Genomic DNA, 13,739 nt, shown 5'->3' with positions numbered 1-13,739 from the left:
GTTAAACACGCAATAATATTACTTTTAACAATACAAATATATCAAACGAATAAAGTAAACGCTACGGTGTTTGGCGGCCTCTAAAGGCCTGTGTCGTCTATGAAATTGGTTTCTAGTTGAATATATATATGAATTTATATTTGCATACACTGACACAATATATATATATATATATATATATATATATATATATATATATATATATATATATATATATATATATATATATATATATATATATATATATATATATATATATATATATATATATATATATATATATATATATATTGTGTCAGTGTATGCAAATATAAATTCAAGCTTATTCATTTCTTGGGCACTAAAAAGGGCGTTAAATATCGCACACAATGCACACAATGACCCATCATTGTGTTTTTGTAAAGAAGTATTGGTCGCCACACAGTACCAGATTCCTACCATTCTCCAAGTCAACATACGTCTACGTGTTCAGTTGATAACCTCGCTGCATCCCCGTGACTACGGAACAACCTTCATTTATCCATTGCTGAGGCTAATCTATTGACATCTTTTAAGAATGAGCTTCCCGACGAGACATTATAATGGGGACCCTCATCTCATTTACAAACAATAACAAAATGACGGGCAGTCGCTATGTCAGCGAGGTTTCGCACACTGTACCGCCAAGGAAGTTGACTTTGTATTTACTTGATTGTTGAGACGTGTACGTAACTGTGAAAAGACTCCGAATCATCCCTTTAACTTTAAGCTATCATTTATGAACATACTTTTTGCATCCTAAATTTTTCCAAGCCTCTTCATTTCTTGACAATTTTTGTTTTCTCTTTTATCTTTTTATCCAACGCCCCTACGAAAGAATGGCTATTACCGTTTCGTTCTTTACCGTTTTAACTTTAATCTTGTACCTACTCGAATAGTTGACAGTTATGAGTTCTAAAAGTGAATGGAAATTCAATATTAATAAACACATCAAATATCACTTTAAGAAACCATGTCTGAACAGTCTATGCTGGAATATAACATCCAACTCTTGTTGTAGATTGTATTTGCTATTGAGCAAATTTGTTGGTAACTTACATTTTCGTACCTTTACCATTCGTACCATACTATGATATGATTTCAAAGTCGCAATCTGTATAAATTTGACGATTTTGATCATTAATTTTGAGATTTGATTTATTTGATCTTAATGGCTTAATAATTTTTTTTAAATAATTATACTCCAGTTTTAACTAAATATTAAATACGATCAAGTTCAAAGATGATTTCTTCTATACTAACTAACTTCAGTATGACAACCTTTTAAACTATTATTACCATAATTCACCTAAGAGTTCGGACACTCTAAATATTCGGACACCCAGGACACTCTAAATATTCGGACACCCATAATTATTTTCCAAAATAATTTATTTTGTGTACCTAATTTTCGGACACTCAAAGGACATCAATCATAACTTTCACAGTTACCAAGTTTCACAGACAAAGATTATTGATTTTTATATTTACAATGCCTGGCTAGATTAACTAACCGTATGTATACACCACTATGACAAGTTAATTAGTTACTACCCATCCTAAACGATTTATTGCCTGTTGAAAAGGAAGTGTGATATATTTATTGGAGGATTAAAGAAACAACAAGGGCAATCAAGGGATTAAGAAAACATAGACATGACATGTTTGTAAAACGATCTACCAATAAACTTTTAAACTTGTACCACACTTATAGACTGTATGAAACAATAATCGTTCAGTTATACATTAATACTGCATAGCAATGTCCATGCTCTCCACCAGATCCTCATGGGTATAACTGTAAGTTATATGACGTCACACAGTGTGACGCTTTGATCTGAAGCCGATAGAATGTGTTTATTTAGTTCAGTGCATGTATAAAATGGTGTTTTAATTAACTTGATGAAGGATTTACACTTATAGGCGTAATAAATAAGTTTATAACCATTGATTACTAGGGATAAATTAAGCCTAAGTGGTAAAATGCAAACATGAAGAAAAAAGGCAGGTTAAACAAACATGTAAATAAAATGTAAAAACGGTAATTTTCTATGTATTCACACAGCAAAAAAAATAAATAATTTAAGGTGTCCGAACTCTTAGGTGAATTACGGTATTATTATTATTATTATTATTATTATTATTATTATTATTGTTCTGACAGTGACATATCTCAGTTAAAAAATATACTGGGTACAAAAGAAATCACTGGATACATGTACACATGTTCCTATTTTTGAACTTTAAGGAGTGTGCTTAAACAACACAGAGATTTACAACAAGAAGACTTTTCACAATGCTGTCAGTGAGAGAAATGGACGTGGTCTCATTACAGTTGCCAACCACACCTCCAGACTTGATGACCCTCTGGTGTGGAGTAAGATCTGAACTTTGTTTTATGGACATCTGTCTTTATTTTCTTGTTTTGGTATATTCTAATTTCAGTGTTTTTTGTTCCTTAAATGGGGTGAGATTGTTTTGTTTTAAATATATTTTAACTTAAGTAATATGTGAACAAAATATTTGTGTCGTTTGTTGGCTCATTAATATTTACTTAAATCTCTTTCCTCTTACTTTTGAACCTGCTTTTCTTAAGTTGTTTTTTTCACCCCTTTCTACAGGGATGTGATTTGACCGCAGACTGTGGATCTAATGGCTTCAGCGGTTCTTTTGGTTACTACTTTATTTGGTGTTATTTTTGACAGTTTGCCTCCAATTTGAAGTCACGAGGGCTTTTCAAGGTGCTTCACTTCCTTTGAACCCCATAATGGGCCTAAAGCGCCCCAAAACCAATCCCCGAAATGGTTTCAGCCTGTCAGCTACCGGGACAATCACATCCCTGGTCTCTATTACTTTGATTTTTTGTTCACATGTTGCTATGAGAATATGTTGATGTATGAATTGCATCGGTGCATAGGAAATGTATATAAGTCTGGTGTTTTGTTATATTTTCTTAGAATATCATTCGACTTCAGATCTCATAGGATGGCGCAATTTTAAACTATCTACTTGGCGTTGGTCAACAGCTGCTGAAGACGTGTGTTTCAAAAGCAAGGCGGAATCTTGCATGATGGCTATCGGGAAAGTACTTCCTGTTACGCGAGGGGAGGGGGTGTTCCAGAGGTCGATGGATTTCTGCGTTAATGAAATCGTAGAAGGAAGATGGGTGCACATTTTTCCGGAGGGTATGTGTCAATTTAGGATGTAGGAATACAATTATCTCTCATTGTTGTATTCCTAGGGATGGGCGTGAGATGTACAAAGTTTTTATTCACATGTTGACTGTGTGAAGTCCGATTTACAAGTGCCCTTAAAGCTGCCCTCTCACAGATTGACTTTTTTGCCAACTCTAAGTTTTTGTCTTGGAATGAGCAAAATTTTGCGTAAATGTCTAAAAACCGGTGATATAAAACTGCTGATAAACGTTTTTAATATTTACACTTGAAATTTAATGTATTATGGCTAAACTACTGCTTTAAAAAAAATGAAATTTTCTGCAGTTTTCCAAACAATTGAGATTTGTTCTATTGTTAGTTATCTTATATGACTGCATTGAAAGCATTGGTGCCAAAGTCAGGTGATTCTGAGACAAAACATGAAAAAAATTGCCAAATTGTTCAATCTGCGAGAGTGCAGCTTTTAAGTGTAGAACTTCATAAACAATACGTGCAAAAGAGTATGATTAAAGGGAAGTAATGCAATTTAACTCATTGTCTCTTGTGTAGTGTAGACAAAACAACACTCAGGACTTTTATAAAAAATTTGAAACTGAAAGTATGGACTCTTTCACCATTAATATTGGAAGTTTTTCACTGAAATGTGAAAGTTTTAAGTCTCTCGAACACTACAATTTTTTCCACTATTTTTCGAATATTATGTTAAAAATTTATTAAATTGTGTCTTTAAGTCGCCAAATTCACAATTTAATAGTATAATTATAAACCAGGTTTTCACATAGTGAAACCTTGTTATTAGAATGAGGAACTTCGTTGTTTGGGCAGGCGGGCGGCGTCAAACTCACCTAAGAAACTGAATAACTTTAGTAAGGGTTGACATATCTTGACCAAACTTAGTCTATAGAAAGAGTTTATGGGTACCTTTCATGGGATTGCGTTTGGGGTCCCTAGGGTCAAGGTCACTGTTACTAAAAATAGAAAAACAGACACAGGCTGAAGTTCTTCTGTCAATCATTAAAACCTGGTTTCGTCGCATTGCGGCGTTTCTTGTTTTTCATTGTGCTACTTAGACTGATTGAAAATGTTAGCATAAAAATAACATTGACACCATGTTTAGATATTTTAAACTTCAAAGCCTTCAACTTTTGTAGTTTTCTTAAAAGTTTTTGTTCTTTTAAGGCATCAATTTTAGAAGTTTTAACCCATTTCTAGGGAGGAATATACTTCCAAACTTCCATTTATGGAAGGAATTCGATCTCTCATGTGTTTCCAGTATGGATGGGAAAATCTAACGTAAAGTATGCACACAAGCTGGTAAAGAGTCAGCGATTAATTCATTTGCTTTATTTGAAACATCAAAAACTAAATTGCATAAAAATTAGACAGAAATATCTTTGGAGAGTTTTTATAATAACATATATTTTAACCTGGAAATGGTTTTATTTGTTGATAAGTTAAACTAATTCTTTAAATAAAGTTTTCATATTTAAAAACTGAAGTTTCAATATTTTATTTGCAGATTTTTGAAAACAGGACTACATGTACCTTTTTTTCTATATTGCTAAACGAAATACATGTTTATTTCAGGGAAAATAAATCTGGACCAGAAACCAATGAGACTGAAGTGGGGTAAGAACTGAATTTAATAATGTGTGTTTTTTCCACTTATAGGGGAATGGTGGCAGGGCCTTTGATAAGGAAAAAATTGGAGTCATTTTTGTCAAAAAGGGGGATATTATATTAACATATGTAATTTAATGTTCAACTTGTTTTCAAACCTTTTATTCTACATAACTTATGGGCTTATTCATGATTGGCAATTTATTGCTAAATGTCAATGCTCCTCAAGAGATTAAATACATAGGCAGGAGGAAAAATATATACTATTTTAGGAAAGGATTGGGGCTGAAAAAACACACTGACTTATTTTTTTACTGACAATGATTTAAGGCCACACGAAATTGATATTTCGTTTGTCAGATTTACCTCACCGATTTTTTACCTGAGTGAAAGCTCCTTCATGCGTTTTTATTCAGTTAATTCGAATACCTGTAGTTTAATGTCAAAACTGCTTTCTTGTGTAACAATGCTGCGAGAAACAACACAAAGCTATACAAATGAAATAATTGTCTAAGATGAGTGCTCCATGGGTGGGGTATTTTCTATTTTTAAAATGAATAAAAAAAAATCTGTCATCCATTTTTTTCTGCCGAAATCTTGCAAACATATTATTAAATTCAAACTGTACCTATTCTACATTTAGACAACTTTTGCACAAAATCATGGCTGTGAAAATATCTATCAAAAACAACTATAAACTTGTATGTCATCAGCAAAAAACTTATTTCAAATTGGTACTTTTAATTTGGAAATAATACAAACACCATGAAAAAAGCTTTAACATTTATTTTATTTTCAGGAGTGGGAAGGTTGATTGCAGAGCCAAATATTACACCAATGGTCCTGCTTATACACCACACAGGTAAATGTTATCTGGAATGCATGTTATTTGAAAATTGAATGTTTTAGTATGATGATTTAAATATCGATTTATGAACAGGTGAGTAAAATCCTGTGACTTGGCCATTATCCGTGCACTGACCAAATGTAACATACCTAGATGAACACCAATGCTAATTTTCAATGGGCTGATTGCTCAGAACTTTGTTAAAGTTAAAAAAGCGTTTTTGAGTGGATTGCTGTTAAATTATAAATCTTTCATTCTTTCTTAAGTAAGAAAACTGAATTTCAGCATACCTGAAAACTTTCTATTTATCACTCATTTATGAGATTTGCATGATTATGGCAACCATACAACTTTACACATTTTCATCATTATGCCAACATTAGTTCAATTATATTTTTGTTTATCAAAATATATTATCAGAGCCTTGGTGTTGCAAAGATTTTTTTTAATTATGGTTTGCAGAAGGAGTGATAAGAAAAAATCAACAACTTTAAGTTTGTGCAGGTTTTCTTTGGAACAAGTTGAAAGTGAAAGTATTTGATTTTGCCAAATTAATGTAAAGTTTTGTAAATGTTAAATGTTGATGAACGTGTACCAAAAAGTGCTTTAATAGCTGATACAGATGATTGATTGAATGAAGAATGTTGTTATCATAGTAATATGCAGTGTTGACTAACACAACAGGTTGAAGATTGTTCTGAAGTTCGGTATTTTATTCCACAAAGTAGGAAGAGATTATGTCTGCAGGTCAGATTTTGGAAAAATAAAACCTTAAAAATAATTGCAATGTATTGATATGAAACTTAATACTAATGCTTACTGTGACAATCTGGCGTAAATAACTAGTCACTCTGGCTAAAATCAGAGGTTTCTCGCCATTTTGGAAATAGACCTGGGGCCCTTCTGTCCACCTCTCATCCAACAGGTTGTGGGCACGATCCGTACAAGGGGTACCTTCTTAGTGCCTCTTAAAGGTGCACTCTCACAAATTAATTGTTAACTTATTATTTGTTTTGGAATAAGCTCATAAAGCTTAAATAACTGAAAACCAGTGATATAAGAATGCTTACAAAAAATGTTTCGCAGGTTTTTATATTTATGTTCAAAAATTGATACTTTATGCATTTTTCTTAAAGCATTTGTAATGCTTTTAGCCATGAAACATTTATTTTTGATAGTTTCCATGCATTTTGCATAAATTGACTCCTTCCAAGACAATTCTTTTAATAAGATGTCAAAACTTTCAATCTTTGAGAGTGCAGCTTTAAAATGGACACCAATACTTGTTTCTTCAAAGGAAATGGACTCGAATGTGATACTATAAGCTGTCAGCTTTCATTGAAACCAAGCTATTAGAAATTAGTATAAACCAAATGTCAAATTTCAGGCTTTGAGACAGTGTTTCCCAATGATGGACGACCGCTGTTTCCACGGCTGGGAAAGAAGACCTCCATCTACATCAGCGATATGTTGGACTTAACTACTGATGTGCAGAAGATGAAAGACCTCATGAAAACACCGGTTAGTATTGTACTGTACAGTGTATATCGTTTTTATATGGGATTTTGTGTAATGGAGGGTAGAACAGTTTTACACCTGATTGATGTACACAAGAAACATATTAATTTTAAAGATGCAATCTTACTCCCAAATAAAATTTACCACAATTTATAATATTGTATAAATATTCCAAAAAGGATAAATGTCTAAAACAATGGTTGTTATGAAGGATACAGAGTTTAATTTGAAAGAAATGAGCATAAAACATGGCTTCTACCTGATGAGACTATTGTAGACCACAGTAAATCTTTTAGCATTCACCAATCATTTAATATTTGTGTGCTTTCTGCTATTTAATACACGGTTACAATCTTGTTATCACTAATTAATTTTGTCTGTATATACATTATTTAGTAAGTAGTTAAATGTTTATCAGTCAAAATTGATGTTTGTTATACATGTGTATGCATTGATTTTGAATAAGAGTGACACTTTAATGCATTATTATGTTTAACACATTTGACAGTCATGATCAAATAAAAAAAAGTGTTAAATGTTAGCCTTTATAAATGGGGTTTTAAATTGATAGCTACGTGGCATCATATTCCCCAGTTTAAAGAGAGCGAAAATATTGTTAATATTTTTTATCTGTACGCCAAACATATGAATTAAAAGTTAAAAAACAAGCTGAATATTATATGAACAAGGGCATAGTTAGGGTCTTAAAAACTTGTAGGCCCGATTATTCTATGTAAGCTTGGGGCTTTTTATATGCACATTACACACACTTAATTATACTTGCAATGGTAACAATAAAATCAAGCAATACACCCTGCATATTTTATAAATAAACACCACACTTGCTTTGGTTAAAATAATACAAACTTTTGTGTTGTTTAAAGTGTTTGAGTAGCTTTTAGTTTTTATTGCATTTCTGGGTAATTTAGATTTTGTCATTTTTCAAAAACTTCGTAGGCCCAGGCCTACATGGCCTATATGTAACTACGCCACTGATGAATCATGTTAGTATTATTTCACTTTTTGCCAAATGATTATTTTTTCTCCAGTCAAAGGGCCGGCCACCATGTCCTTAAAAGTGGAAAGAAAACACTGCATTGGAATAGCTGATTGACCATTAAAACCCTCCCCAAGAAGTTGCTTTCAAATTGGCCTGTCCCCCTTCAGAATTTGTTTTTGACTATTAAAAAGTCCCAAAAACCCAAACAGGTACCAGGTACCTCCTCTATACATAGTTTTATTAACCAGGTTTTCAACGAAAACCGGGTTATTAGAATGAAGTTGTCGTTGGGCGGGCGGGCGGGCGTCAAACATTGGTTTCTGTTCAATAACTTTAGTTAGCATTGACCAATATTGATGAAACTTGGTGTGTAGGTAGCTTATGTACAGAGCTAGCTTGGGATTGCTTTTGAGGAGGGTGGGGCTAAGGTCAAGGTCACTGTTACTAAAAATTTAAAAATGGTGTACGCCCAATAACTTTAGTTAGCATGGATAGATATTGATAAAACTTGGTGTGTAGGTAGCTTATGTACAGAGCTAGCTTGGGATTGCTTTTGAGGGGGGGGGGGTGGAGCTAAGGTCAAGGTCACTGTTACTAAAAATAGAAAAATGGTTTCTGCCCTATAACTTTAGTTAGGATTTATAGATATTGACGAAATTTTGTGTGTAGGTATGAGGGTTGATCCAGAATTACGTGGACTTGTTTAATAATTCAAATATCATTTCACATAGAACGTAGAAACTTCACACACAATACATATAACATATCTTATATAATTCCTGCAATTTTCAGAGCAAAATATAGAATTTTCGCTAAATTACAATCATATTACGACATATGGTTGAACCTGACCGGCGCAGTCCAGTGACGTCAATGACGTTGCGCTGATAAAGCGTCATATTTTGTTAGTTTACCAACCAACACTGACGCATAGTCAACTTCATTTATTATGATAAACATAAATAAATAGAAAAATAAATAAATAGTATTAATATAAAAAATAATAATTAATTAATTATTTAAAAAAATAACGCCTTTTCAAAGTAACCCGGTTCATTAATGGTTCACCTTCCTGTGCAAATCTTTGCAGTCTTTGAATAACGCATACGTTTTTCTCTCTCGTCCTTTCATAGCAATTGAGGGACCCATCTCGCACAAACTTTTCGCACACCTTAATCTTCTCTTAAAACCCTTTGGACTTCCGTACCCTGCCCCGACTGTGCTTGCTACGACGTGCTGTCAAACGGCGATCCCCTCTGATGACATTCTCTACCAACGTCGAAAACGTCATGCCTCTTGTCTTTTTCTGTCCCTTTTCCTTATCGTCTTCTATGAAATATCATTGTTCTCTGAAACGTTAATGCCAGTTAAATACTAATGAACGGCACATGTTGCTTTATTTCCACCTCGGCCATCATTATCATAATCTGTGTCCGTGTTTTCCCCAATTCAACGCAAATCTTCATCGTCTCGCGCTTATTCAAAGTCCAATGACGCCATGTTGTATCCCAGACTGTGCTTGTAATCAAGTCAGAATATTACGACTTTTAAATGGAAATGACATCAGAAATTTGAAAAGTATATTCGTATGAAGTCAGCGTTTAATATGATGTAATTTGGTGGAATTTCATAGAAAAACATGGAAGAAAAGCATGTTGTAAGAGATACATAAAACGTTTGTGAACATTCATTTTAGACAGTGCGCCGACCGTCCGTTCCTGTTATCTAAGAACCCGTAATTTTTCAATACTCATAAATTTTACAGATCTAAATTTCATACCGTCTATGCAGAATACTTCAAATAAGATATGCATGAATTTTAAAATGATTTGGACGAAAAATATAGAAAATATGTAAGAAGTCCACGTAATTCTGGATCACCCCTCGTACTAGTAGCTTATGTGAAGAGCAAGCTTGGAATTTCTTTTGAGGGGGTGGGGTCAAGGTCACTGTTACTAAAAATAGAAAAATGGTTTCTGCTCAATAACTTTAGTTAGCATTGATAGATATTGATGAAACTTAGAACGAAGGTAGCTTATGTGAAGAGCTAGCTTGGGAGGTGGGGTCAAGGTCACTGTTCCTTAAAATAGAAAAATGTTTTTCTGCCCAACAACTTAGTTAGAATTGATGGATAGTGATGAATCTTAGTGTGAATATAGCTTATATGAAGCTGCAGATTGAACTTTCTCATACAACAAACTAATTGGCTATAATTTCTGATTGCCCATAACAAAAACCTGGTTTCGTCGCATTGCGGCGCTTCTAGTTACTGTTTAAATGGAATAGCTTATTAGCTAGCTAGTCAATGGAACGGCTTATTGACTTTTGCACATTTCAGGAGGAGATGAGGCAAAGATTGACAGACATCATTGAGGAAGAAATGGCAACTCTCAAATTAAAGGCAGAGCAATTCCATGAACAGTGTTTTGGACAAATGCACTCTTCCATCAGCCAAGCTATTTCACCTACAAATCAAAATCAGATGGACTTTTCCAAGTGTGAAGCAGGTGACAAAGCAGGTGGCCAAATGGACTCTTCCATTTCAGGAAATGATGACAATGCTTCATACCCTGAGGAACGGAATATTCTAAATATTGAAAATGATGAGAATAGTGCAAATGATAATGGTGTCAAGAAAGAATTTGAAAAAAAACAAAGTCAATGAAAGCAAACCTCTTTATACCGGTAACTTGTTGAACTCAGGAATTTCTGTTATTATCCTCCCCTGTAAAGAAGCAGGGGTACATGCTTTGCACATGTTGGTTCTTTGGAAAGTCTTAAACCAAATGTTGTCCGATTGGTAATTAGTGAATGCTTTGGCCGTAAGTCCTAAAACTTGTTAGGGAGGCTGGCCATGACCAGCAGATAACCTTCTTTTGAGGTCAGTAGGTCATGGTAGCAGTGACCTTAAACAAAAAAAGCTTGTTGGATCAATAACTAAAATATTCATGAGCCTACATTCTTCAAACTTTGTAGGGATGTTCTTTATGACCTGTATATTACCTCTATTGATTTTGAGATCAATGTGACCTTGAACACAAAAACCATAAAGAGAAGGCTTGGACATTCTGTCCTCAGACTTGGTGGGGTGGTTGTTTGTGACCTGTAGATATTGACCCTTTTAAAAGTAGACCACAGTCACGGCCACCTTTCAAAACCGGTATCGAAAAAATACATAAATACAACTATTGATAACTAAAATGTTTTGGTTGAAAGTTGTGAGAAACTGACCATTGTCATAATATTTTAAACATATTAGTTACCACTTATATTAACCTTAACGCATATATCTATAGATATATCTCTTCTGAGAAGCAAATGTGAAATGAAATAAAGAAGAAAGGAAAGGGACAAAGGATTTAATAAATTGTGCATAGACCGAGAATATAACAATTATGTAGGTAAAAAGTGTTCACTGCCATGACAGGATAATTAGTATTCACACTCAAGCTAATCATACATAACGGAACATACACGCCTGGGAAACACTCACACTACCTATAATTTGACACCTGGTTACATATATACAACTTGCATTGTCCATATTGTCAACTTTATTGTATCCATATCCATTTACCTAATTCATTGTCATGTGAAACTTCTGAGAAAGCATGCATTTACCGTATAACTTTTTAACTCCTATGGAAACAATTCGAACAGGTCAATAACTCTACCTATTGTCCTCAAAGTTGGTAGTGACTGGTCATATCCTTTATCGAGATGATTCATTGACAGCTATTAGGGGGCCAAACATCTCTTGTTTAAGAATTGTTTCTATCTAAAATTCAGGGAGCAATGACTTTGTGATAGAAATTGGAGTACTGGTACTGTTAATTTTTATAGATATTTTTATAATATGTAATTTTTTCAAAATTATGTTGTCCAATTTATTATCTGGTTGATGCAAGGAGGTATCCAAACCTTTTATAGAAATGTGAATATGATGTTCATTTTGATACCAGAACCTTTTATTTATACAATTAAAGGGATAAGACACCAGATGGTCCCAAAATACAAATAAAGTATTTTCTCAAACAAGACTAGAATTGTGAATACCTACCAATAAGAGGCCAATTTTACATCATTTTACATGATTACAAAAATATTTTGGCGCTGCTTTAGCTGAGTTTAACATTTAAAAATAGTGCATAATGGTTTCCCAGTTTATAATGTAGCATTTGAAAGTCACATAATCAGTACTGATAAATATACCAACAATTTTTTTTTTTATGTAAGTTTTTGACAATTTTTTGTTATTCTTCCAATTGTATCTTCTGGTGTCTAGTCCCTTTGATTTAAAGGGACTAGAAAGCTAAGCAATTTATTTTTGTGATTAAAAATACTCTGTTTGAACATGTGTTTATATTATTTTTGGTGCCCTAAATGAAGCACCAGGCTTCCATTAAAAAATTGTAACTGGAAGTATGAACTTCCTTGCCATCCATTTTGAAAGGTTTGAATCTGAACAAATGGTTTTTGGTGTGTAAATATTTAGTGAACAGTGATCAATTGCTATAAATAGTCAAAGATATGAAACAAAAGGCATGATTTAATACACTTGTGCCTGAGATCAATGAGTGAAGATTTATAAAATTTAGGACTTTTTATTGCTATGAATGTTAAAAGAAGATGAGCGTAAGGGGATGTCAACGTTCATCTGTTCTAGTTTTCAGTCGAGCAACAGGCATAACTGAACAATTAGCTATCCTTGCTGTTGTCCATGGCAACATGTGTCCAACCCTGCAATGAGATGAGTGCTGCACAAATTGTTCTTTTTCAGGTAAAAGGTCAAGTTAATGATTTGATAATGTAAACTGCTGATTTAAGGGGTGATTTGCCGGTCAAGGGCAAACTACCACTCAGGTTTGAGGACTGCTCAGTTTTCAAGTGTTAACAACGACCTTGACCTTCTGCACTCAAAATGAAGAGTTTATCTTTTGGTTCATATTAGATTACGAATGAGGTTTCCTTATCCTAATTCGAACAGTTGATTCTAGTTTTTGTCCAGACAAACCTACCAGATGATAATCTTACAAACTTACAAGGGGAAATACAGCTGTTGAATATAATTGTGACATTTGACCTCACAATAGGAATTATCTACTGGCTTAGGGCTAGGTCCTTGTGAAGTTTCATGATTCTTGGCAAAACATTTCATTTTCAAACACAAGGGTCACTTTTGATATCCTATTCAACATTGTACTACTCTTTTGTTATTTTTTGATTTTTTTTTTAATAAATTCATGACCTTGACCTTTAAAATACCAGCTCATTGTTAAAAGGGAGAACTGCTTACCAAGAGCAAATAAACTCTGAAGTTGTATGGACCATCTTCATACTATTGTCAAATTACCAGTATTGTTTACATTTTGTTTGGTACAAATATTGCCCTTTAGTCTCAACCTTGATTTATCGTAGTAATCAAGAATTTACCTACCCATCAAGGTCATTTTTCATCATTGAATAAAACTTTTTATTCTAACCTTGACCTTAAACCTACTGGTCAAACAACTTGTATGGGTCATCTACTGATTAACAAGAGGTTTGTTCAGCAATTTGC

General features: G+C 33.5%; 1 protein-coding gene across 1 annotated transcript; it reads left to right on the top strand.

The window, feature by feature from the left end:
• Window positions 1–905: 905 nt before the first annotated feature.
• Window positions 906–12,867, top strand: LOC128216794 (tafazzin-like). The gene is made up of 7 exons (XM_052923460.1): window positions 906–1,068; window positions 2,267–2,395; window positions 2,994–3,203; window positions 4,782–4,823; window positions 5,614–5,676; window positions 7,049–7,182; window positions 10,518–12,867. The coding sequence occupies exons 1-7, from the start codon at window positions 927–929 to the stop codon at window positions 10,842–10,844; spliced, it is 1,047 nt and encodes a 348-aa protein (XP_052779420.1). The 5' UTR covers window positions 906–926; the 3' UTR covers window positions 10,845–12,867.
• Window positions 12,868–13,739: the final 872 nt, after the last annotated feature.

Source organism: Mya arenaria, chromosome 14, assembly GCF_026914265.1.
Source record: "Mya arenaria isolate MELC-2E11 chromosome 14, ASM2691426v1".
NCBI classification, from domain to species: domain Eukaryota; kingdom Metazoa; phylum Mollusca; class Bivalvia; order Myida; family Myidae; genus Mya; species Mya arenaria.
Note: the sequence above shows the minus strand (reverse complement) of the source record. Positions and strands in the feature narration are given on the sequence as shown.

Excerpts from the sequence above, each read along its gene's own strand:
- LOC128216794 (XM_052923460.1), top strand. The coding sequence starts at position 927 with ATGAGTTCTAAAAGTGAATGGAAATTCAATATTAATAAACACATCAAA. Across the intron at positions 2,396-2,993 it reads TGATGACCCTCTGGTGTGGA|ATCTCATAGGATGGCGCAAT; the intron begins GTAAGATCTGAA and ends ATTCGACTTCAG. Across the intron at positions 5,677-7,048 it reads CCTGCTTATACACCACACAG|GCTTTGAGACAGTGTTTCCC; the intron begins GTAAATGTTATC and ends GTCAAATTTCAG.